This window comes from Narcine bancroftii, chromosome 1 (assembly GCF_036971445.1).
Source record: "Narcine bancroftii isolate sNarBan1 chromosome 1, sNarBan1.hap1, whole genome shotgun sequence".
Lineage (NCBI taxonomy): Eukaryota > Metazoa > Chordata > Chondrichthyes > Torpediniformes > Narcinidae > Narcine > Narcine bancroftii.
In genome coordinates this window covers 193760410-193788028 of record NC_091469.1, presented here as the reverse complement: position 1 = coordinate 193788028, position 27619 = coordinate 193760410, and the positions used below count along the sequence as shown (strand labels likewise).

Genomic DNA, 27619 nt, shown 5'->3' with positions numbered 1-27619 from the left:
AATATAATTTACAGCAAAACACAATGACCCAAGATTTCCTTCATCATCATTTATAGTTCAAATTCATTTAGACCATTTATACAGAAGCCTCAACCTGATGATGCATTAAACTTCCTGATTTGTGAATCATCTTTTTAAACAGAAATTTTAACAAGATAGAAATGCAAAAATAAATGTCTTTTAAGACCTGGAAGTTCATTTATACATTTTTCAATATCATTAAAAGTTGTGCACTCAAAAAAGAATTATGGCACTTAGAATAATTTCATCCTTCCTAATAGCTGCAGCTCAGCCCCACCCACAGATTAGAATTTTTGTACGGATTCTTTGTGGTGTTACTCTATTCCCATCAAGGGAACTCAACTATAGAGACAGCAATCTACTTAAAGACCAACCTGAAATCATTTAGTGACTTAAAACGACAAATCAAGGAAATAATTTTCACACAAAAATTTAGGGGCATACTCGTTCTTCACTAAACCTGTAGTTTTAAATTATTTTCCCCAACCAGCAACCACATTTTGCAGACAAACAAATGCAATCATGATTCTTACAAATGACTGATTATTTTGCTTCAATGGATACTTACAGCTGGAATTCTATGTCAATTTTGGATGGCAAATAGCTCGTTTCATGTGATGGGAAGGGGATTGGAATAGAACAGGACATTTTCAAATACGTATAAAATAAATGTTGCAGGATCTTTATCCATGTGTTGGCCATGTGTAGAGTATTAGTTTAATTATTTAGATTTTAATTCAACTGGAAGGAGGGAGCCACTATTTCTTAAAGCACATGAACAATTTAAGATGACCTTCCATAACTCGGCAGTCTTTATTTATTTAAGCAAACAGTGATTTATTATATTCCCACTTCAGAATTAGAATTTGAAATTTACCCTTAAATAGTTTCCGGTTTCTTCAGTCAATATTTAAACCCATCTACTCCAGCTGGATGTCTTTGGAAGAAACCGACATTTCTCTTTCACTGCCAACCACACAATCACAGCCACTTTTCACCCCTCACCCAGTTTTTTTTTTAAGAGACCGGAACAGAAAGTACATTTTTTTTTGGATTTGCGGATCATCCTATTCATGTCACTAATCTAAACTGTTAGACCAATCTGGAAACTTCTACCAAAAGGACGTTTAGATTTGCAGCAGTTTGAATTGTGTTTGTTTATATTGTTATAATTGTTATGTTTATTTTCTCTTTTGTTTAACACATCAGGAAAGTTGTGTTTGTGGATCGTGAGTAGGAGATCAAAGGCAGTATTTACTACCTCCATTTCAGTATGTGGCCTTTCAGCCATTTTATCGTAATCAGGACCCAAACTCATAATTCCACAAATTTAATGTTCCTTCTTTAACTGTGCATTTTACCCTCAGCATGTAAAACACTAACATATTTTTTGTAGATTATGCCAAATTCTAAAACATCTGGAAAAACATTGCTCTGTAATGAACCACTAAGTGATACACGAGTCATGCCATTTGATAGCTCCAGCAATCTCATTTTGATTTATTTGACCCCCCTCCATGACGCTGCTGAAGTTATAAATATACTGCACAGTGGAATTACAATTACAAACCTTTGTCAAGCCACCTGGTACAATTTATTTGGCACTTCACATACTTTGTTCTAACTGGAATACGAAGATATTACGGGAAATGACATTTCTAGTTATAAACTTGTTTGTTTTGAACTGGACAAGGTACATGACCACATCCCAACACAAAATTTCTTGAAGTTCTCAGAGCTCTGGAATACATGAACAGAACCATTTAAATATTTTTATTGCATTTGCTGCTTCTGTTGATATTTATACAGGTAAAAGGAAACATCATGACATTGGACCAGATGTCCTGACCAAGTCCTATAGATATGTGCTGGGGAAACTCAACAGCTCACGTAGCAACAATAGGGTATTCAACGTTTTGGGCCTGGGCCCTTTGTCAGCTATCATACATTGGTTACCTTTATTTCCTGTGGATGCTGTGTGACCTGCTAAGTTTTTCCAGCAGATTTGTGTATTGCACTCGACCCCAGCTTCTGCAGACTTTCTTGTTAAAACTCCTGACCGAGTCATCCTTGAGCTGACAATGTTCCAGTTGATTGGCTATCCTACCTCTGCCCTTCAGATCAGGTCTGATTACAATAAAGTCAGGGCACTATTTCAGCTCTCACCTCAAGGTGACATGTCAAAATGAGGGGTGCTGTGATATCACATCAGCCAAACCTGTTTAATAAGGAAATAGCCCCTCTTCACATTGACTACTTTGCTTCTGGTTTACAATTCACTGATATTGTTGGTTGCGTGAATTAGTATTTTCCATTTCAGTGCAGATTATAAAGCCATTTTTAAGATTCAAAATAAATTCTGATTTTAAAAAAAAGCTACAAAATTCATTGAAGCATACAGCTCCCTCACATAGAGCTAGTTGAGTAATGTATTGCTCAGAAGAAAACCAAGAATAATCTACAGTCGAAAGGTCTCAGGCATTACATGTAGCCACCATCAGCCACTTATAAAAGCACCATTGGGCATATCACTGCTCCGGGTCACATTCTACTTACTTTCTGCATTAATTATAATCATTAAGATTTATTTTAATAAATAATTCATGTGCAAATATTTAAACAGTAGATATTATTAGATCAGAAAACCTGATGTTCATTTCACCCACTAAATATGCCAAAGAAATTCTCAGATCCATTCACATAATCTACCTTTAGACTAAATGAAAGCATGGCTCATTTAAGATTTTACTTGATCGAGTAAATGCCATCACTTCATATTTAAAGTTATGGTTCTTAAACACTGTCAAGTATAATAGGTATCATTGTGGACTATTCTCCAACCCTCACCTTAAGACAAAACAATGTTTATTTTGTATGTGTGTCAGACAGTCAGCTTTTACTGAGACAAAGACTGGTCTAGAAGTTTCAGGCACCCACCTACGAGGTGCAGGCTACCTGTGATCAGGATCTGGATGGTGGAAGCTTCCTTCAACAAAGTGGCTCCTGCCAGATGGAGCCGATTGGCCAAGGCAGGCTGGAGGCTGGGGTCACGACCTTGAGTTATCCACTGCAAGCCTTTGTTGATGCAGGGGAAGACAAGTGCACGAGCAGACACCAGGTCACAATCCAATTCATTAAACAGTAATGCTCCCCGATCTAAGCCACCCTTCTTAACCAATGCATTTGAGTTCTCCAGAGTACTTCCTGAAAGGCTCCACAAATTGTCGTGCTTCATCTCTGTCAGCTTGCACCAGGTACGGTGATTTTCAAGGCAACGGCTCAGCATATTTTCCAAAGATACCGTGTAATTTTTCTGGTCTGAAACATTAAGAACAACATGCATCAATCTTTCTCATTGTTAAGCATTTCTGTTCATTCTTGTGAAGGATGCCAAGGTTGGACTTAGAACATTACAGGACAGTACAGGCCCTTCACCCTCAATATTAACAAGTACTAAACCCCTACTACCTCGTAACCCATTTCTGTTCAATCTTGTGAAGGATGCCAAGGTTGGACTTAGAACATTACAGGACAGTACAGGCCCTTCACCCTCAATATTAACAAGTACTAAACCCCTACTACCTCGTAACCCATTTCTGTTCAATCTTGTGAAGGATGCCAAGGTTGGACTTAGAACATTACAGGACAGTACAGGCCCTTCACCCTCAATATTAACAAGTAGTAAACCCCTACTACCTCGTAACCCATTTCTGTTCATTCTTGTGAAGGATGCCAAGGTTGGACTTAGAACATTACAGGACAGTACAGGCCCTTCACCCTCAATATTAACAAGTACTAAACCCCTACTACCTCGTAACCCATTTTTCTTTCATCCATGAGCCTGTCTTAGAGCCTCTAATGCTTCAGCCTCCAATCACCATCACACAATGCAACAAAATCTTCCTGGAGTGACACATCCGGTGGCAGGATTCTATACACAGCCACGAGGAATAAGTCGCTCAATTGATTTTAGTGGCTTAAACGTCAGTTGGTGGGAATTTTAACATTCATCCAAGAGTTGAGAAGGGAACTTAACCTCACTCTCAATAATGGCATCTCCAACATGTGGTACAATTTCAATTTAAGTTGCCGGTGACTAAGACAGTGACCCAGCCTACTTAGTGGCGACAAAATGGGCCTAAACAATTAAGTGCACTGGTTACTAGAAATTTACACCCTGGTTTAAGTTAGTTCCTAAGCTGATAAGCACAAGGTCAATCCTGAGCATCTCAGCACCACTCCACTAACACCACCACTGCATTAAAGCTCAGTAAGCCTTTCCTCCGACATGCTTACTGTATTTTTATTTGCCTACAATGAATTTTAACAATAGAACTTCAATCCTTCTGACCCAAGAGCCAAGGTTCAAATTAAGCCACAGTTCCCAAGTGAAATGTTTCTTAATGTTCACCATGAGAAATCTTTCACTATTTGATATTTCAAACCAGACCACTCATTGGATTCAAATGGCTAACTCCCTCTAGCCTTTCCTAATTCAGTGAACGCAGCAACTTTTTATATTTTTCTCCCAAATCACTCATTATGAGCTAAAAATAATCATGTGGCAGCTTCCTTGAACAGATTAGATATTGCTACTTATCCAGGCTCCAGCCAGATTGGATGGCAATCTTTTCAAAGACAAGCCAGCTGTCCTCATGTTCCACTATGCTGGTCCAAGAGCTGGTACCCCAACACAGACAAAAAAAGAAATCACCAAATACCACACAACATTTCATGATGTTCTTCACCCACATAATAAAACCCCAGATATATTTATCAACTGAGTTTTCCAAGGAGCCAAAAAAAGTTCTACTTTCCAGACAGACATTCTAACATAAGGTTTATGAAGTCTGGACTTACCAGGATTCGGGTTCTTCGGTGCTATATCCAAGATATTGGGACAGAAAACCACAAAATCAAATTGACATAGCTGAAAGAAACCACAAGTTCGGTTACTGTTTGAGCAGCAAACAACACTTTTACTTTTCTCCCTGCTTTGGTCTGGGTAAGCCAAACACCAACCTTGGCTAAAGAGGGCTATAACGTCACTGCAATCTCCATATCTAATCTGAACAATGTGAAGCTGGAGGATCTCAGCCAGTTCAGCACCATGCACAGAAATGCTCAACGTTTCATGTTGAGAAACATTTCTCGACATTGTCCATTTCTACCCATGGATGCTGCCTGACCCACCAAGTCTCTCCAGCTTCTCATTTGCCCCTTTCACATTTGCATCCCATTAAATTGGCCGTTCAGTGTCCTGGGGGTTTGGCTTTTCACACTTGACCACTCCTAATTGGGGCACTGAACGCTTTCACACTTGCAAGGAGCCATCTCCAGGGTTAGGACTGTTCTACCTTCTACTGGTAATGTCATGACGCATCGAGTGATGGTGAACCTGCCCTAAATCCTGATCAGTGTATTATGATCTTTTATTTGAACAAAATTAATCATGTCTAATTATAACATAATTAAGCTTTATGTACAGCACAGTATGAGCCCTTCAGCCCCTGATGTTGTTGTGCCGATCTATATAAACCTTTATAAGGAACCGTGGGAAAGTGCTAGCAAAAATAGCAATAGCAGGCAATTTTTTTTTTAAACAGAATGGGAAAGTTTGTAGCTCTATAGGGTTTAATCTATATAGTGTGGGAAAGTTTGTATGCAATAGCACACAATTTATATAGCGTGGGAAAGTTGGTAGCACTATCACATACAATTTATAAATGCTGTAGGAAAAAGTGATGGTGGACCTGTCCTCCCAGAATTCCATGTGGCAGAGAAGGGCTGTATGCTCAGCTGCATACATGGAGCATTCATAGAGGGGTTTCTCTGCCGCATGGCATCCTGGGAAGTCAGGTCTGCCATTGCTTCCCCCCCCCCCCCCCACCCACCCCACGGTCTTTATAAATTGTGTGCTATAGCACTACCAATTTTCTCATGCTGTTTAAAAATTGCCTGCTATTGCTATTTATTTCCTCTCTCTCTCCCCCACTCCGACTTTCCCATGGAAAAGTTTATACCTTCATTTTAATCTTTTCTTTCTGCACTCACGCAAAAACTTGGGTCATTTCAATTCCACAATGCAATTACCCGTTTCACACTTGCCTGATTGCAACGCTGGTGTCTGCAGATGCAGGGGATTGTACTAGGGGTCAAGGCCATCAATCCCCGGTGTGAGATGATGTCATCTGATGCTGGCGTTGAGCTGATTTTGCTTTCTCACTCGGCACTTTAAAGGCCGATTGGTGGCTAATTCCTGGGGGTGAAAGGGGCTATTGTTTGCTCTCTTCCAGCATCAGCAGTTTTTAATGAAACATAAAAGTCTGCAGATGCTGCGATTGCAGTAAAAACACAGAAATGCTGGAGAAACTCAGCAGGTATTGCAGTGACCACAGGAGGTAAATATATATAACGTTTTGGGCCTGAGCAAAAATTACACAGATGCTTGAATTAAAAGGGTGGGAGAAGGAAAGAAAGGGCAGGGAAAAGCAGAGACCAACATTACCAAACAACAAAGATGATCATTGGATGTGGATAGAACAGGAGAGGGGAAAGGTGAGAATTGATTGGGGGGAGGGGAGCAGGGTTAGTTCTGTGAGTGAGCTTGAGAGCAGGAGGGGGTGCAGAGGGGGAGCAGTTAAAAAAGTCTCACAGAACTCCGTTCAAGGAGAGGAGAACTTCCTCAGGGTAGGCTTTCCTCTGATTTCACAGTGGAGCAATGAAATGGAGTGAAACACGAAAGCCCAAAACATCAGTCATCCATCTTTACCTCCTACAGACACTGTGAGACCTGCTGAGTTCCTCCAGCATTTGTGTTTTTACTACAAGCACAACTTTTCCAGACTTGTGTTTCACTCCATTCAGTTGCTCCAGTGTGAAATCTCTTCGAGCGATGCCTACCCTAAAGATGTCCTCTCTTCAAAGGGAGTTCTGCGAGCCTCTCTCACTGCTCCCCCTCTGCACTCCCTACTGCTCTCAAGCTCAAGATATGTATACATAAGAGAAATGTAAACAAACTGTGCCATACATAAAATAAATATTTAATAATAAATGATGTGCAAAGTAAGAGGTTCTTAAATGTGTCTCCGATTGAGTTGGTTGTTTAGGAGTCTGATGGTGGAGGGATAGAACAGCTGAAAATGGATAGTGCAACAAAGGATTATGCGAGAATCTGCAACTTGTTTATATCTAAAGAAGTCCCCTACCCAGAAACACAGTAACAGTTTATTTTTATTCATTCCTGAGATCTCAGCATAGCCAACAAGGATAGGCAATGAAAAACTGTCTTCCACTGACATCTTCAACCAATAAATTCCTATGTACCAGAGAAGAACCACTGTAACCTGGGTAGTGAGGAAAAACCCACAGTGTTGGTGGATATGGAGTCTAACGATTTAGTCCCAACAATTATGATGGGATGAGAATACATTTTGAGGTCAAATTGAAATGATAGAGTGATTGTGGTACAGCATTGGTGGCTAAATACGATACAGTTTTAAATTTGGACATACAGCACAGTAACAGGTCCTTTCTGCCCACAAGTCTATGCCGCCCAATTTACACCCAATTAACCTGCACCCCTGGTATGTTTTCAATGGTGCAAAGAAACCGGAGCCCAGGGGGAAAACCCATCTGCTTGTTGATGACAAACACCACAACTGTGCTGTGGCAATAGAAGAAGTATTTGAAGAAGAGGATGGGGTATTAATCTGGGGGAGTTGCTTTGTCAGGATGATGGATACCAAGTATTATAGCAGCTGCACTCATTCAGGCAAATCACATTCTCATTTTGTGATTTTGTGTTGTGAATAATTGTGGGGGGGGGGCAATTGCCACAGGACTTCCAGCCTCCAAATTGCTCTGGCATCAGCTATATAAGGGCCTGGCTGAGTTAGATTTCCAGTTAGTTTCTCAATAACCTTGCACACTGGAAGAAAACAGAGTGGAAATCAAAGGTCCAAGTTCACATAATGCCATTCTTCAAAGTTGTCTCTGAAGCAACCAAACTACACCAATGAGAGGAAGACTCTCTCTAGCTGACAGCACACTGCACAGACAGAGCTGCAGGAACGGAATGCCTGAGCCGGGACCAAGTATGCATGGAGATTGGAAACTTGGAGCAAGGGTTGAATTTGCATCGCTGGCTCCCTGGAACGATTTCTATTCACATTTTACAGATATTCAACACCTTTCCTGTTAAGACGTATGTAAATCTGCAGGCACTGATAGACACACATTTGACATTTGATATTTTATAGTACTGGCTGCATCTGCTGACATCAATCCAAGGCACAATTTCTCATCCACAACACCATTTCAACTATCAAGGCAAAAATTGGAGATCGTAAGATAATACTCAAGTGTTTCAGGAGGCCAATTAACTCCCAGAGTTGCCTCAAAAAAAAAGGCATTAAGAATAACACTTTTGTGGTAAGTGAATGGGGAAGGGGAAAGAAAGATGATCTTCTCAAACAAGAGATCAAGAAATAGGAACAGGAGGGGAGGAGTTATCATCTTGCTGTTGCTTCAGCACTCAGTACTACTATGCTCATCCACTGCTGGATTCCTCACCCAGGGGGGTCATGTTCCTGGGAGGTACTGAACATGTTTAGTCACAGCACACCTGACTACAAATCAGGCACAACACTGGAAAAAGCTATTTGAACTCTCATACCTAATCCTCACATTCCTGAATTATTCGCTGATATCTACTGATTGTTATCTTACATTCAGAAAGTTCTACAACACTGAAACAGGTCTTACAGCCCAACTTGTCCATACGACTAAGCTTGTCCCATTTACCTTGTGTCCCTTTCAACAAGGAGTTGGCAAAGTGGTCTACGTTGACCCCTGGGGAGGGGGGGGGGAGACTATCTAAGGGGTCGACAAATGTCGAGGCTATAGAGAAATTTATCACTGATAATATTTATTTATTTTACATGCTTTGGGGTTGATGAGAGATCAAAGATTCCATGAAGAGGTCAATGGTTTAAAAAGTTTGCCAACCCCTGCTTTAAACCTTACTTATACATGCATCTGTCTAAATGTCTTTTAAACACCACAACTGTCCCCATCTCAACCACTTCCTCTAGCAGTTCGTTCAGTATACCCACCACCATCTGAGTGGACATGGCCCCCCCCTCAGGTCTCTATTATCTTAAAATCTATGCCATCTAGTTTGAGTTTCCTCTACTCTAGAAAAAAGGCCCCAACTATTACCCAATAAATGCCCTTCATGATTATACAAACCTTTTTATAGTCTCCCATAGCCTCCCTACACTCCAAGGTCACCAACCAGAAAGCAATGATGCCATGTAGTAATGTTCAATCATGTGGTGTGAACACCAGTCCACCTGGAATCTGTTCCATTGCATTCACTCCCTCTCAGCAGCAGAATCAGAATTTATTGTCATGAACAAGTCGCGAAATTTGTTGCTTTGCAGCAACATCATAGAGCAAACGTTCATATAAAGCACCTTACAAAAATAAATAAAAACAGTGCACAAAAATTCAAAGGCAGTGTCTTTGGTTCATTGGTCATTCAGGAATCTGAATCAGTGGGGAAGAAGCTGTCCTTGTGCCGCCAAGTGCTTGTCTTCAGGCTCCTGTATCTTTTTCCTGATGGTAGCAAAGTGAAGCGGGCATGGCCTGAGTGGTGGGGGTCCTTGAGGATAGAGGCTGCTTTCTTGTAGATGTTCTTGGAGTGCCAACTGGTGCCCGTAATTATATAGGCAGAGTTAACAACCCTCTGGAGTTTTTTTTTTTGCCCTGAGCGTTGGTACCTCCGTATAAGATAGTAATGCAACCAGCCAGAATGCTCTCTACAGTACACCTGTTTAAGTTTGAGAGACTTCGGTGACATGCATCGACATGCACAGATCCTCAGAGATGTTGACACCCAGGAATTTGAAGTTCTTGATCATCTCCGCTACCGAGCCCTTGATGAGGACTGATTTCTGTTCCCCTGACTTCCTCCTGAAATCCACAATCATCTCCTTGGTTTTGCTAATGTTGAGTGCAAGGTAGTTGCGACACCACTCAATGATCTAATCTATCTCCCTCCTGTAAGCTTCCTCATTGCCATTTTAGATCCTGCCGACAACTGTAGACCAAGTTTGTAGATAGCATTGGAATTGTGCCTGGCCACACCGTCATGGTTGTAGAGTGAGTGGAGCAGTGGGCTAAGCACGGATCCTTGAGGTTGACATTCAGTGAGGAGGAGACGCTTCAAAATTCATACTGACGGTGGTGTTCTGATGAGCAAGTCGAGGATCCAGTACAAAGGCCCAGGGTTTGGAGTTTGTTGACCAGCAGTGGTATAATGGTATTGAAGGCTGACCTGGTTTCCACATCCCAGCAGGCAAGCCTGCCTCAGCAGCCAGTGTTACTCAGATATTAGGATAATTTCCTTACAAAATTTTACTTTTTAAATTTAGACATACAGCACAGAAACAGGCCATTTCGTCCCACAAGCCTGAGCTGCCAAATTACATCCAATTGACTTACAAAACTCCCAGTATGTTTTAAATGGTTAAAGAAAACTGGAGAAAACCCATGCAGACATGGGGAGAACATAGAAACTCCTTACAGAGAGCTCAGGATTTGAACCCCAGTCCCGAATCCTGGTGCTATAACAGTATTGTGCTAACCGCTTCGCTAACCGTGCCGCCCTTGTATGTGGCGGGGTGCTTATATGTGGAGCTCCATAGCCAAGAAGACCCAGCAGCACCTCTACTTCCTGCAAAAGCAGAGGAAAGTTCATCTCCCAACCTCTATCCTCACTACGTTCTACAGAGGATGTATTGAGAACATCCTGTGCAACTGGTTTGGAAGCTGAACCTCCTCTAGCCACAAGACCCTGAAGAGGATAGTGAAGTCAGCGGAAAGATCATTGGGGGCTCTCTTCCTACCATGAAGGGCATCTACAATGCTTGATGCAGGCGAAAGGCAATAAACATTGTGAAGGACTTCACTCACTCCTCATGTAAACTGTTCTCCCTTCTGCCATCTGGTAGGAGTTACCATAGCACTCAGGTTGTTACATCCAGATTGGGCAAGTTTTTCCCCCAAGCCATCAGGCTCCTAAATTCCCAGAACATATATGGATAGTGTTCCATGGACTTTTACTGTATACTGTATCTATATTTTAATGTGCTTAACTTCTATTCTAACTTATATTTATGTAAATATGCTCCGGGTCCTGGAGAAATGCCATCTCATCTTTTCCATGCGAGCATGATATGAACAATAAAGGTGACTTGACATGTGTGTGGAGGGGTGGAGAGAAAAATACTGCAAGACCTTCAACACTGCAAACTAGCAGGACAAACACCTCTCATTCCCAGGATTTTACTTACCACCAGCAGCTTGAGGAGGGCAGCAGCATCTCTTTCGCCTGTGGTGTTGAAGAGCAACACTTGTATCACAGGGCCCCTGTCAGAAGAAATCAACAGTTAGAAACCAGGAAAAGCAGCATCATCCCAGTTTCAGAGCAGGGAGAAGTGGCAGGTGATCCCTATTACCCACCACTCAGAGTGCAGCAAGTTCCCTTGTTCTGCCCCATCTCCACCTCAGGGTCTGAATAGCATGTGCGCATATGCTCCCCCCCATCCAAACTCCTACTGTTCACTCTTTACTGCATCTTCATAATATACTCCCGGACATCACAGGAGAAGAGAACTTTTGGATGTTCTTTGTACAGCATATTAGATCTTTTCACAAATAACATCCAGGAAAGCTGTGCCAGACTACTCCAGTAACCTTCAGTAAGCTCATAGTGTGTCTGACAACAGGCACAAAGAATGGTGCTCTACTTTTTTTTTAAAAAAAGCTTCTTTCCATCACCCTCGTGCCTCCAGTAAGCATTCTGCCCAGTAGATGGTCACTGACACATCAAAACCTGGTAATGATGCAAAGGACTTGCTGATACAAGGTGCACAAAAACAATTTTATGGCTACTTACTTTACTGATGAGGCCTCCTTCAATGACTGCTCTCGAAACCATTTGACACAGGCCTGAAATGAGGAGAGTTAAATGTTCACATTACAGCCACACGAGTAATTTATGTGCCTCCCTTTATTGATAACAAAAAAAACTCCAGCTCCCCTGTTTTGCAAACACTTTCATCTCCCAAGTTTTTGACCATATTTCCTCTGGGCATGGAAAGCTATAGAGGCCAAGTGTTGGAAGATGGGATTGATATGGAGGGTAGACTAGGATGTGATGGGCCAAATGGCTTGTTTTGAATGTTCTACGACTCTTCAATGTCTGCAGGCAAAATCATTTAACTAGTTTAACACAGTAACAACATTGAACTTTTATCTGCAAACAGAAAGGGATAACAAAGGAGCACAAGAGAGAACAAGGGTTGGTGCTCTCAGTGATTTTTACACTTATTATTGGACAATGAGAAAGCATTAATAAGTAATATTTTAATTACGTGGCCTTTAATGAACATTCATTATAAAAATTCTACTGTTATGATCAAAGGCAGAAAGTGATTTAGTTCAATCCAAAACTAGGGTCGTCAAACTAGACAGGACTGAGGCACAAGTCAACTGAAGAAGATCAAGAAACTGGCTTAAAATTAAAAAAAAAGCAATAGCTAAAATTAAAAAAATTAATACATCATTTTTATCCTTTGGAGGAATATTAGCCCTAAACGGAGTGGAAAATGGTTCAGACCTAGCAAACAAAGTAGGTTAGATTTAGCATTAGATTGAAGGAAAAGGTTAAAGATATTGTCAAAAACAATTGGCTGTGTGGCCTATAATGAGAAGGCAGAGGTTTCATTTGGATATTCACCTGATAAGTGAAGACTCGGCAGATGAAACTTAATGTGGGGAGAAAGAGAATCCCAACCATTTGGTTGAATGAAAAGGAGGAATGTAGAGTATTCTTTAGATAGTGAGAGATGCCAAGGGAGTTGATGTTCAGAGAGCCCTGGCGTCCCAAGTTACATAAAAATACTTAGCAATTAAGAAAGCAATCAGCTCGTTGGCTTTAGAAAAAAGCAAAAATGCTGGAGAAACTCAGCAGATCACGCAATGCCCCTAGGAGGCAAAGACATATAACCAACACAAAGATATACAAGCAACATTTCGGGCCTGAGCCCTTCTAGAAGGGCTCGGCCTGAAATTTTAGTTATGTATCTTTACCTCTTATGGACTCTGCAAGTTCCTCCAGCATTTTTATATTTTTGCTACAATCACACCATTTACAGACATTCAGTTTCACTCCAGTATGCTTTTTTTTTAAAAAAGAATATTTTGGGTTTTTTTCCCCATAAATATACCTATCAAAATTTTCCATTTTCAAAATATATAAATATAAATGTATACAACTTTTTTTTTACTTACAAAACACAACCCTTCCCTCCTTCTTCCTAGTATAAATCCATACTGTCAGGGCTTACAACTGGGTTTAAAGAAAATCTTCATTGGGGATGTCACATATTTTAATAATAATAGCGCCTTTTTATATGGGGCCTCTAAGCAGAGTGGAAATGGTTGCCATATTTTTATAAATATGTCATTATATATTTTTTAGACTATATGTGATTCCCCCCCCCCCCCCCATAGATATACAACTATTCATTTCCACAGTCCATCCATGCTATCTGTAGAGGGGTCAGACTTTCAAGTAATCGCAACACATTTTTTTTTGCCACAGCTGAAGCTATTTTAACAAATGAAATTTGGAATTTAGTGAATTACTCATTTCAATAAAATTGCCCAAAAGATAAAGCTCTGGGTCATCTGCGAAGGCCACCCATTATCCTTGTTAGTATTTCAGTGATATCCTGCCAGAAAGGTCTCACCTTCACACATAACACATACAAACGTTCCTATTTCTGTTCCACACTGAAAACCCGTCTCCGATATTTCGGATTTTGATTTATACAACTTCTGTGGTGTGAAGTATAATTGCTGTGGGAAATTATATTGCACTAATCCGTATCTTGCATTTATAATTGATGTTATATTATCAGACCAACATCTTTCTATTATTGTGAACCCTAGAACCAACTTCCATCTCTCTCTTTTGATCTCTGTAAACCTGGTTTTGCACCTTCATTTTGGAGAGCAAAGTACATTTTAGATAAATTTAGGTGTGATTCCCCAGCCAAATCATTCATACCATCTCACTAATTTCAGATTGGGCCAAGTTTGGTCCCCATCTTTCTCTTAAGAACAATCTTAACTGGAGAAAGCAGAAGAATATCCCATTAGCTACTCCATACTCATTTCTTCATTGTTCAAAAAGACATGAGATCTTTCCATATAACAATCATCAACATCTTATTCCTTTGTCAAACCATGAATTCAATATTTTGTAACCCAGATTATTCATAAGCAGAATTACATTTTTACATAATAGTGTCCTCCGTGAATATACCTTTTATTTTTCCCCTTGATACATTCATTTATTTCTTGCCATATTCTAATCATGTGTATTAATATAGGATTTTTTTTTTGTTTTTGACTTAACATTCCACTTATAAATAAAGTCCTTCATTGTCTCCTCTTTTATTGAATTCTGTCCCATTCAGATCCACAAAGGGGGACTGTTTTCTTCAAAGAAAGATGATAAAAATCTTGCTTGTGCTGATAGATAATACTTAAAATCCAGAAGTCTAAGTCCTCCCACTTTATAGTCCCATGTTAACTTTTCCAGTGCAATTCTTGGTACTGTAGCCACTGAAAACACAGTGGTGGCTGATGAATGCGAAATAATGACACACACAATTGCAGGTAAATCAGAATTTGTTTACTTGAGTCACGCATGTATTCTTTTAAAATATTGAACTGCACGCAACACGCCATGATGCCACGTGCCGTTTGCTAGACTTCTGGGAGTTGTAGTCTATCTATAGTGCGCTACAGAACTTTATTCCATAGCAATTGTCTTATACAATTATGTAATAATTTAAAGAAATTTTTAGTTAGTACAATAGGCAACGATTGAAAGAGATGCTGTAGTCCTGATATTACTTTTTTTAAAAAATATATATACAATTTACCCTCCCTATTAATGTAACCAGCAGATTTTCCATTTCTGTAAATTTGTTTCTCTTTTTTTCTAGTTGAGGGTACAAGTTCTGTAAATTATTATGTCATTATTCCTAAATATTTAATTCCATCTTCCTTCCATTTAAACCTACTATCTTTTTGGCATCTTTCATAATCAAAGTTTTGCATAGACATTACCTCACTTTTAACAACATTTATTTGATATTCTTCCATATTTTTCTAACATTGTAATTTTATCAGTGATTCAGCTGAGTCAGACATGTGTAATACCACATCAGCAAATAAGTTAATTTTATGTTCTTTCTGTCCAACTTTGAAGCCCTTAATATCTGGATCTCTTCTTTTAATCTCCACCAAGGGTTCAATAGCTAGAATAAATAGCGGTGGTGATAGGGGACACCCCTGTCTACTTGATCTACTCAAGGGAAAAATAGATGACATTTGGTAATTAGTTATAATTTTAGCTTGTGGCTTATGATGAAGAATATTCTACCTGCACCAAATTTTTCCTACATTTTATATAAGAAAGACTTCTAATCAGTCGAATGCCTTTTCCGCATCTAAAAAAAAATGTTTGGGTTCAACCTTGATTTTTCCATATGTATCATATTGAATAATCTACCTAAGACTATTTGAAGAATGTCTTCCTTCAACAAACCCTACCTGATCTGGATGTATTAATTTTGGTAAATATTCACCCAACCTGTTAGTTAGTGCCTTTGCTAGAATTTTGTAATCTGCATTCATGATGAGGTTTTTAGTGGGTCTCTACCTTGCTTCAGTAGCTCTGTAGTTATTAGCAGTTGAAAATGTTTCCGGGAGGGTTTGGGTCTCCATCACCTGGTCTAATGCATCCATCAAAAGGGCATCAACTAATCTTTAAATTGCCAATAGAACTCAGGAGGGAACCCATCTTCCCCCGGGGATTTATTAGCTTGTAAAGTACTCAGAGCTTTCTCTATTTCTTCCCTTGTAAATGGAGCATCTAAATTAACTCTTTCTCTCTCTTCTAATTTAGGAATTTCAACTTTTGTTAAAAATTCTTCCATTTCATTTTCATCTCCTACTAATTCTGATCTATATAGTTTTATATAGTATTGTCTTAATGTACTATTTATTTTTCATTATATATTATAGCATCCATTTCTGTTTCTATGGCATTTATCATTCTGAATGACTCCTCTGCTTTAACCTGCCACACTCTATGTATCCATTCTCCGAGTTAATAAATTTTTTTTGTTTTCAGAATCTTTTTTCCCGTTCCATATGTTTGTAGTGTATTATATTGTAACTTTTTATTCTCTAATATTCTGTATTTTTCTTGTATTCCTGGTATCTGATAGTCCTTTTCCAATTTTCTTATATCCTTCTCTAAACATTCTAATTCTCTCAAGATTTTTAGTATAAGAAATAATTTGTCTCTCAAGTAAGCTTTAAACATATCCCATATTAGAAAACTTGTCAGAAGGAAGAATGTTTTCATACAATATTTCTGTCTCAATAAATTCACAAAAATCCTTTCTTTTTAATAATCTAACATTAAGGCATCATCTATACATACTTTCTTGCTTTTCCGTTATCGCAATAGTTAATGTTAACTCCAAGTGGATTGATAAAGTCTTGCCAAATGCTCTGTTTTTACCACTCTACTTTGTAGCTGAGCAGACATTAAAAATGTGTAAATCCTTGTATGTGAATCATGTACCCTTGAATAGCCACCTCCATATATCAATTAAATTTAAAGCCTTAATAAATGATAATGTTGTTTTTGTAGCTTTCACCCTTGTTTTTATTCTCGCTGATTTAAACAAGAATTGAAATTTCCTCCAATCAATATATTTGGTCTTACCCTTCATAAAGGCTTCATTATAATTTGGGGTATAAATATTCATAAACATCCATGATTCTGCATAAATTCTTCAATGTGCCATTACAAATTTTCCAACTTGATCGGTTAATGTCTTATTATTGGTATATGTTTATTAATTAAAATTGCAACACCTCATGCTTTTGAACCAAATGAAGACAATATTACTTGCCCCACCCATCTTCTTTAATTTTGCATGTTTCAATTTGGTAAGATGTGTTTTTTTAATATTTTATTTAATATAAAACCACTTACAAACATATCACAATATTCCAAACTTTATCCAATACATGTGGTATTTTATATAAAAGTTTTTAAAAAAGAAAAACCTTCTCCAAATTCCCCCCATCCCCCTCCCCTCGACCACCTACAAACTAAAAAAGGAAAAAGAAAAAGAGACAAGAAAACCTCAACACGAGCACTTCATTTTCCAATACTTTTAAACTTGTGTATATATTCATAGAGACCCACAAGAGAAAGGGAATATTTGAGATTCATTAAAATTTTAATACCAATAGTTTGTAAATATGGGCTCCATATTTCACAAAATGTATGATATTTATCTCTTAAATTATAAGCAATTTTCTGAAGTGGAATACAACTCCGAACTTCTGCATACCATCTCTCCATTTCCAAATCAGTATCTGACTTCCAAGTTATTGCAATATATTTTCTAGCTAGTGCCAAGACAATTTGAATAAATTTTACTTGATACATATTCAGTTTTAATTTAGTTTCAATTCCTCTAACATCTCCCAGTAAAATTAACATTGGATCCTGTGGGAATCTTACTCCAGTTATTTGTTCTAATAAATTACCCAAATCAAGCCACAAAAGGTTTAATTGTGGATGCTTACAAGACGAGTTGGGTTTTTTTTGAATATTTTATTTAAAATTTTCCCTTTAAGAAAAACACACAAAGTCCCTGTCCCGACAGTGACATGTATAGAGCCCCGAAAGCCAACAAAAAAACAGCACGGAATCTTGAGGAAGAACTCCTCCTCCTTTTAGCGTCATCTTTTTTGTAACTCCTTTACATGCACCATTCTCCCCCTGAGATCGGAGTCTCCACCCTGCTACCACTTCTCCCAGATTATTTTCCCCCATTTACTAAGCTCCCCGTGAGCATTTCCATACATTTTACTTTTAAACAATAAATACAAGATGGTTTAACAAAAAAAAATACAACTCTTACTTAGTTCCATTATAAATATTTTCACTATCTTCTCCCTCAACAACATTAATCCTTTTTTTTTTTATAAAAACTTCACAGAAAATCTTCCACCTCATTCTTGGGAAAGAAAAAAAAAACACTAGTTCCCTTCTGCTACTTCGACCCGCAAAGTCACAGGATATATTATCGAATATTTTTTCAAGCATGTAGTTGTCTTTTCACATCTTCAAATTCTTTTCTTTAATTAAGGTCAGGCTAAAGTCTGGAAAAAAAAAACCTTTTCATGATCAACCTCAGGCAGGCCATTATTCTGTTTGGAGTAATCATATGCTGCTCCCAGAATTATCTCCCATTCTCGGTAGCTTAAGTCTCACCAGAACTGGCCTTGGTCTGATCGTGGATCTTCTGGGTCTGAGCGTTTGGTGAGCTCTCGCGATATGCAGTTTTTCCTCCAAATTGGTCTTCTCCCAACTCTTATGGGATCCATTTTTGAAAAAAAATGTTCACCAGGTCTCTTCCCTCGATTCCTTCCTTCAGTCCAACAATTCAGACATGATTGCGTTGACTAAGGTTTTCCATATGATCAATTTTGTCAAGCAGTCCTTATTTATTGGACTCCCATTCTTTGCCCCCCCCCCTCCAAAGCCTCAAATAATTCCATGTGTTTTTGTCAATTTAATTTCTGCTCGACCCATTCAGATATTCAATAATCTCTTATTTCATTCATTTTCTCCATCATATCTCTCATTACCATTTCAACATTTATGAATTGGTTACTCAGATTCTCCATTTTTTCAGGATGATACTCAATTCTTGACCTGATTCCCCAGTTTGACCCAGTTCGGGCCTGGAGAGATTGCACCTTGCATACTGTCTGCAGATCTGGTTGTACATCTAAGAAAGGATATGCCAGCAATAGAATGAGTGCAGCAAAGTTTTATTGGAAGGATTCCTGCAATTGGGAATGGGCGTGGTTGTCCTATAAACAGAGATTCAAAAGACTAGGTGTGTGGACTTCTGTTTTGGAGAATGAGGATTCCACAGAAATTTCTTCACCTGGTGATGAATCTTAAACTCTATACCCAAGAGGACCGTGCTGTCTTTTCATGTATTCAAGACACAGATCAATAGATTTTTGATTATTATAGGAATCAAGGGAAATGGGGTTAATGCAATAAAGTGGTACTAAGGCAAAAGATGTGTCACTGTCATATTGAATGGTGAAGTGAGAGCAAGGGTTCAAATGGCCTGCTGTTACTTGCATTCTCATCTGTCTCCAAACCTTCACTTGGACCTGTAGATGTTGTCGTTGTTCACCTACCCTTCCCTCTGCCCTTCACAACTGCAACTTTATCAAAAAGGATTTTCTTACTGGGAGCCCTAGCACTTTCATTGACAAGTTTAGGAGGGAATGTTTCCACATCTCCACTTCCATTCAGAACAATCATTTTGTAAGGACACAAGCAAATTTTCTGGAACTACTCCTCTGCTCCAATGGAGAAATATGGATGTTGCTTCACAAGTATCCATGACGAGGTGGAGCTCAATATGTTAGCAATGGAGGTGTGGATGGAAAGTGTTAGAGTAAGAGGCTCTGGGGGTGGGAGCTGCAAACGATATCTAAGTTACCTTATCTAAGGAAGGATGTTCTTGCAATGGAGGGAGTGCAGAGGCGATTCACCAGGCTGATACCTGGAATGGCAGGAATGACTTATGAGGAAAGATTGTGCAAATTGGGATTGTACTCGCTGGAGTTTAGAAGATTGAGAGGGGATCTCATAGAGACATAAAATTCCGGCAGGACTGGACAGAATGGATGCAGATGGGATGTTTCCAAGGATGGGAAAATCCAGAACCCGGGGCCATGGTTTGAGGATAATAGGCAAACCATTTAAGACCGAGATGAGGAGAATTTCTTTACCCAGAGGGTGGTGAATCTGTGGAATTCATTGCCACAGAGGGCAGTAGAGGCAGGTTCATTAAATATATTTAAGAGGGAATTAGATATATTTCTTCAGTATAAGGGTATTAAAGGTTACGGAGAGAAGGCGGGGACGGGGTACTGAACTTTAAGATCAACCATGATCTCGTTGAATGGTGGAGCAGGCTCGAAGGGTCGAATGACCTACTCCTGCTCCTATCTTCTATGTTTCTATAGCAGCACTTCAAGGCTATCCACATAAGGTAGGAATCGTGGCCCTTAACAAAAATTAGTGACACACTTGCAGGCTTAAGGTAACACTAAGAAGGTAAACACTTGGTTATGCTAACACACCTTTATACTGCCGGTTGTATGAGCGCCATCAATGTAATATGTCACAGGCCCATGCTTCAGAATCAGTGATCGACCAAGCCATTCTGTATCACGTAATCCTGGTGAAAAGATCAGAAACAAAAGGAATTCAAATGTCAAGTAAAATCCCAAATAAACTGAAGATACAAGTCTCAAAAGAAATATATTCATAAATCACGTTCATTATTTGTCATAAAAATCACATCACATAAAAAAAATCTGCAGAGGCTCAGGTAGCGTATCCTCAGTCCCTACCCATAAAACTCTCAATTGATAAGTTTATTCTAGTTAACCTCTCTTCCTGCGCAGCAAGAAAGGACCCTTTTCTTTCACCCAACCCATTTTGGGTTGCTGTCACTCAATCTTCTTTGAATTTTTCCCCCTCTATTCCCCTAGTGGTAGGGATGCCCCTCCTTGAGATATTCAAACCTTCCTTTTGTACACACAAGCCAAAAATGACATACAATTAGTTTATTCACACATTAAACAACTCCAACAATAACTTGTAGAAAGAAATCAGCAAATACATAGGTCATTTGGCCATTCCATTCCACTGCCATTTGTTTTCGACAAAAAAACTTCTCCTACCCTCTTCATCTAACTTGCAACATGTTACTGGTCTATTAATCAAGCAGCCATAATGGTCCAAAATAATATAGCATCGCATTCAAATCCCACCATGGCAACTGGATAATTTAAATGCACCTAACTAAATAAATCTGAAAATTTAAAAAGCTTGTGCCTGTATTGGCAGCTGTGGAACCAATGGATTGTTGGATACAACCACCTGACTCATCAAATTCCTCCAGGGAAGAAAATGTGTGATTTTTACCGAGCCTGGCCCATATGTAATTTCAGACCCACAGCAATGGAACCAATTCTCAGTTGCCCTTCAAAATGGCTCTGCTGGCCAATGAACACTATAGCTTTGCAGCAGATTAAGGCCATTGAAGGAAGAACAAAGGGTAATCCTACTAGCAAAGCCCATGTCACTGGAATAAGCTTGAAAGCCTCAAAACATCCTTTGAATTCATAGACCCTACTGCTCAGACATTGGCAACTGGATCATCAAATGCCCACATATGTAACTAATTTCAGACAAGAATATAATGATGCCAAGCCTTAAAGATGAATTATGAGAAACTGATAATTTACACTATTTAGAGTAAAGAAAAGACTAATTGTGATCTAACAAATTTAGAACTATTTCTTTTGAGAGGTGGTTTCAAAACTATGGGACACAAGCTTAAAATTAGACCAGTTGGAAATCAAAACAGGAAAACTGTATACAGGAATTAGCTTGGACTCAGAAACCACCTTTGGGCAGCACTGTTTCATGCACCACTGGTATAACCAAAACCACTGCAAGTCAATATAATGTAAATATGCCCTGATATAAATAACTTTGCTTTTCTAACTGAATGAAATTCTATAACTCAATACTTTTCCCAACCACACTGAATTGCATTTCTGCTTGAACTCAATGTCCTAAAGTGCTCTACAGTCCTTTTCAGGGCTTAATGAACTAATGGGCTGAATTGTCTTCTGCTTTAGCATTTGATCTTTGCTGGAATTAAGCTGTTGTTACATTGTGTTTACCACTAAAATCCACCAGGAGGCAGCACCAACACAACTTTATTGCAGTAGCTACTGGAAATCTGCCTACTTTGCAATCGTGCACTCGGAGACCAGTCTTGGCTGTGACTACCTAGGCCACAGACCATTCTCAAATGATTTCAGAATTCAGATTTATTGTCAGAGTACATACATGACATCATATACAACCCTGAGATTCTTTTTTCTGTGGGCGAGGCAGAATTACCATTTATTGGTAGTGCAAAACAACTGAAGTCTATACATCTAAACAAATAAAGAAATGTAAATAAACCAAAGGTGCAGTCCAGAGAGAATTTTTTTAAAAATCATTAAAGTTCACAAGAGCCCTGATTGTGTTTGTTGTTGAGGAGTCTGATGGTGGAGGGATAGCAGCTGTTCCTGAACCTTGTGGTGCCAGTCTTGAAGCACCTAGAGCAGTTACCAATAAGACCGGTGGGGCGAGTCGGGCAGGCGAGAGACCGGCGGCGCGAGTGGAAGGGGGTTTTGGTGGGTTTAAATCTGGCATTCCGAAATGCCCAAGAATTCCGGATAAGGGATTGTGTACCCGTACCTCTTTCCTGATGGCAGCAGTGAGAACAGAGCATGTGCTGCGTGATGGAGATCTTTGACGATTGCTGCTGCTCTCAGAGCCTGCAGATGTTCTTGATGGTGGGGAGTGGTTTTTTTAAACCTTTGATGACCTAGGTTGTATCCACTACCTTTTGGAGGGCATTAAGCTCAGGGGTATTGGTGTTCCTGTACCAGACTGTGATGCAGCTGGTCAGCACACTTTCCACCACACATCTGTAGAAATTTGCCAGGGTTTTTGGTATTATCTCCACAAATTTAGATGCTGGGCTACTAATCCAAAAGATATGGTTCACAGAACCAGCCTGATAAATGGTAAAATTAGAAGTCATCACCAGGGGATGGGAAGGGTAGGTACAAGAGATAATCTCATTAAGCTTGTTCAATTGTCAAAAGTACTTCAAAAGTTCACTACATCCTTGGAATAAAAAAGTCTGCATGTTTATACACCTCTTCCATTTCTTTCAGAAATGTAACCCTACTTTACAGCAAAATACTTTTTAAAGTGTAGTTATTGTTGCAATGGAGTAAGTATCAGAGGTAGTTAATGCACAGCAAGCTCACATAAACCACTGTAATAATAACTAGCGTTACGTAGAATGGGGACAAATACTGGCGGGGCAATGGGGAAACCACTCCCCTGCTGTTCAAATTAGTCTCAAGGAATTAAAAACAAAAATCCACTGGCGAGCAGAGCGTGTCAAACATCACCGAGAAGATGGGATTTCAGTTAGTCACACTGAGAAGCTAGAGGGACCTAGTTGGTCAGGATGCATTTAAGAGAAAAAGACAATCAACATTTATTTCTCAATGTTTGAGTCTTGAAAATGGCTCGGACCCAAAAATGTTTTTCTCCATTAACGTTGCCAGACTTGCCAAATCCCACCTGCTTCTCATCGTTCACTCAAGATAAAAGTATCTGCAGTTTCTTGCATCTCCAGTAGGTGTAGCAACCCCCAAAATTGCTCTGGGGGCAACTGTGCTTGGTTCTTTGAGGAAACCTTAGCAGGTCTATTCCAACAAGCCCATATCACATGATTGCCTCCCACAGCTTTCTGAAATGTTACAGTGAAGATCACACTGCAGATGAACAAGACATCGACAGAAGAATGATTAAAAATCTTTAGCACTACTCCTTTCCGTGACAGGTTCTAAGCAGCTGGCTCTCCCACTCCTACACAGGCCCTTTAATAAGTGTACTGATTTTTAATTCTTCAGAAATGCTAATCTTCATCACCAATGGTAACAAGCTAGTTTGTTGTCTCTGATGGCTGAGAATTAATCTGAATATTTAGACTTTTGATTCAACCACACTCTCAAATGAAGCAGAGACTGACAGATCTGTAGGCATGTGGATAAAGGGTTGTAGAAGCCACAAATATAAGTCTTGAAGTTTTCAGTCTAAATTTTTTATTCCAACCCAGCAAGTGAAAATCCTCCCTGAGCCATCAAGGCTGAAAAGAAAAAAAAAAATCAATAAAACTTCACTTTTTCCCCATTCCAGATAGACAAGATTCCAGCAGAATCCCCAAAATCCCACTGACCCTAACAGATCAGGAAGCAAAAATGCTCTGGAAAGAAATGACCTCATTCCTACATTTTAATGCAGGTAGGAGTCTCCCTGATTAACTAAGAGGCATTAATCTTCAGATGTTTTTCTGTCCAAATGCAGAGATGTTGCTGTTCAATTAAAATCAATGCAGACAAATAGGGTTTTTCCTCTCTCTCCATGTTCCAAACTGCAATCCAAGCAGCCAGGGACACAATGCCTCGAAACTCAAAATGAAGCTCAGTCCACCTTTCACAGTCATTCAGAAGGTAGCGTGGGAACTCAAGCAATTGGATGCTCCTGGGAAAGGGAGTAGCTACCAATAAATAAGACAGTTGGAGTTCCCATTCATGAAGCCCAATGACAAATCCAAGCAGGATGAAGCAGACAAGCAGAAGACATTCTATCTCATTGGCTTAATAGCTGGCATCACAATCAACAAATGATTTAGAGAGAGTGGGCAGAAGCATACTGGGTGGTGTTGCTCAGCCTCCGTAGAAGCAAGCAGGTGCAGCCCCAACAGGCCAGAAATGCAGTGTCATTTTATAATTCCACTGAGCAATGGATCTTGGAATCTAGCAATTATAGTGCAAAAGGTTCAAGGTGGTAGGGACAGCTTCACGAAAGGAATTAGCAATGGTTACCTTCCACCATGGCAGTACTCGGGCAGAAGGCCGGGCTGATAGGTGGGTTCTGTGTCAAGAGCTGCTTGGAACGGTGCTGTGTACCTTGGACTGGAGGGAAATCTGAAAGAAACAAATGATTTCAAGACATCATTTGGCAGTTCAACTACAGAAAATAATGTTAATATCTTCCAGGCTTCTACAAATTAAATCAAAACCTAAATTTCTTAACACTGCCTATTGGCATTCCTCCCATGTCATTCTGAAATCCCACCTGCTTCTCATCGTTCACTCAAGATAAAAGTATCTGCAGTTTCTTGCATCTCCAGTAGGTGTAGCAACCCCCAATATTGCTCTGGGGGCAACTTGATCAAATTTGATCAAATTAACAAGACATGAACAATCAGCAATTTCTCCCTATTTGTTTGTAAAACACATCTGGTGTGGGACAAGTCATAAAAGTTTCAAGAATCTCAGCAGATAAAATTAAAAGCACCCAGAACACAACACTATAACATAGGCCTCCTGCTTACACTTTTCATGCACTCTCTCTGGATTGCAGATAACTTGCTTCACTTCAGTTCTGAAATGACTAGTGAGGCCAAAGGTTAAACTTGCAGAAAGGCAGGAGGTGCCCTCTGGGGTGGACAGGTGAGTGGGTAACAGGGTTTCTGTGTGTTCCTGACTCATGAATTCTACAATCCCAAAATCATCCTGAAAGTTCCACCACACCTGGAACAATCAATGCCCAGGGATTCCTTGGGCTCGGTGGGAATTTTACATAACCTCAAGGAAACTTTGAGCTCCTACTCCACCCTTTGGGTTATGACAGAAATCGGAAGTGTGTCTACATTTGGAGCGCATTAAGCAGCATTGCCTGATCTTGTTAAACATCTCAGGTCCGTTACGAGGAGAGGAGGGTGGGACTCTAGAGAGCTGGGACTGTCGGAAGCCAGCTGGAGGTGGGTGCCTTTAAATAGAAAAGTGATTGGTAAGACAATGGGTAGTGACAAATAAAAAGAGAGGTAGCACAAGTGGAGCTGCCAGACGAGCTGGATTCCAATAAGGTAAGGTCTTTGAATTTAAATAGGAAGGGTTAATGGAGTCAGCAGCTAGGGAAGTTGAATGTCTCAATTGCAGGATGTGGGAAATCTGGGATACTACAATTGTCCCCGATGAGTACACCTTACAAGAGGTGCATCCAGTGCAGCTCTTGGGAAATCGTGTTAAAGAAATGGAGCTGGATGAACTCAGGATCATTCAGGAGGCAGAGTCAGTGATAGAGAGGAGCTTCAGGGAGACAGTCACTCCTAAAGTCAGGAAGCAGGTAACTGTGAGGAGAGGGAAGGAACCCCTGTGGTCATTTCCCTCAACAACAAGCATATTGTTTTGGATACTGGTTTTTTTGGGGGAGTTGGGGGGGGAAGAAACAATCTACCAGGGACCAGACATGGTGGTCATGTCTCTGGTGCAGAAGCTGGACCCGCAGCTTGGAAGGAAAGCGGGAAGAAGAGGAGAACTATGGTAATTGGAGACTTATTGGTTAGGAGAGCAGATAGGATGTTTGGTGAACAAGATGGTATGGTGCCTCTCAAGTTCCAGGTGTCAGGGACATCTCTGATAGAGTTCATAGCATTCAAGAGGAAGAAAAGCACATGTTAGATAAAGGAAAGCGGAAGGGCCCATGAGAAATGCCAGGAAGGAATTTAAGAAAGACTTGGGAGAGCTAAGGAAGGGGCATGAAAAGGCCTTGACATGTAGGATTAAGGAGAAATCCAAGGCATTCTACGTGTACGTGAAGAACAGAAGGATGACGAGAATGAAGGTGGGGCCACTAAAGGATAAAGGAAGCAAAGTGTGCCTGGAGGAAGAGGAGGATGGGGAGGTCCTAAATGAATACTTTGCTTCAGAATTCACAAAAGTGCAAAATAGAACAGGTTTATGTGCTGGATAAGGTGGAGATTAGGAAGAGGAAGTGTATCTTCTTAAAAAGATCAAGATTGATAAGTCCCCAGGGCTGGAAGTGAGAGAATTAGATAGTTGGGGCAGTAGCTATATTTGAATCCTCTTTGGCTGTAGAGGAGGTGCCTGAGGATTGGAGAAAGGCAAATGTAGTCCCCTTGTTTAAAAAGGTAATAGGGAGAATCCTGAGAATTGTAGACAGGTGTGACTTACGTCTGGTGTTTAAACTATTGGAGCAGATTCTTAAGCTCAGGATCTATGAGCATTTGGAGAAGTACAGTCAGTATTGCTGTGTGAAGGGAAGGTCATGCCTCATGAGCCTAATTGAGATTTTTGAGGAGGGAACAAAAGACATTGATCAGGGTAGGGTGGTAGATGTGGTCTACATGGATTTTAACAAGGCATTTAACAAGGTCCTTAACGAGAGACTCATCCAGAAAGTCATGAGGCACAGAATCAGTGGAATCTTGTCTGTGTGGATAAAAAATTGGTTTATAGGAAGAAAGCAGAGAGTAGGAGTAGAATGAAAATATTCTGCCTGGAGGTCAGTGACTAGAGGTGTGCCGCAAGGATCTGTTCTGGGACCCCTGCTCTTTGTGAGTTTTATAAATGACCTAGATGAAGAGGTGGAAGGATGGGTCAGTCAGTTTGCTGATGACACAAAGGTTGGAAGAGTTGTGGTTGGAGCTGAAGGTTGTCGAAAGTTACAAGGGGATATAGACTTGATGCAGAGTTGGCCAGAAAATTGGCAGATGGAGTTCAATCTGGTAAGTGTGAGATGAGTACAGGGTTAATGGTTTGTTACTTAAGAGTGTGGATCAACAGAGGGACCTTAGGGTTGAAATCCATACATCCCTCAAGGTCGATAGGAAAGTTAAGGCAGCCTACGAGATGCTGAGCTTTATTAATA

The 27619-nt window shown here is 39.9% G+C and overlaps 1 protein-coding gene across 2 annotated transcripts in view; it reads right to left on the bottom strand.

The window, feature by feature from the left end:
- Positions 1-34: 34 nt before the first annotated feature.
- Positions 35-27619, bottom strand: part of fpgs (folylpolyglutamate synthase) — a 52944-nt gene continuing 25359 nt past the window's right edge. For both annotated transcript variants that reach the window (XM_069886568.1, XM_069886560.1), the window contains 6 exons: positions 24769-24870; positions 20374-20471; positions 11987-12039; positions 11382-11457; positions 4882-4951; positions 35-3339 (listed from right to left, as the gene is read on the bottom strand). In XM_069886568.1, coding sequence (XP_069742669.1) covers positions 2918-3339; positions 4882-4951; positions 11382-11457; positions 11987-12039; positions 20374-20471; positions 24769-24870 — 821 coding nt within the window. In that variant the 3' untranslated portion in view covers positions 35-2917. The remainder of the gene's footprint in view (positions 3340-4881; positions 4952-11381; positions 11458-11986; positions 12040-20373; positions 20472-24768; positions 24871-27619) is intronic.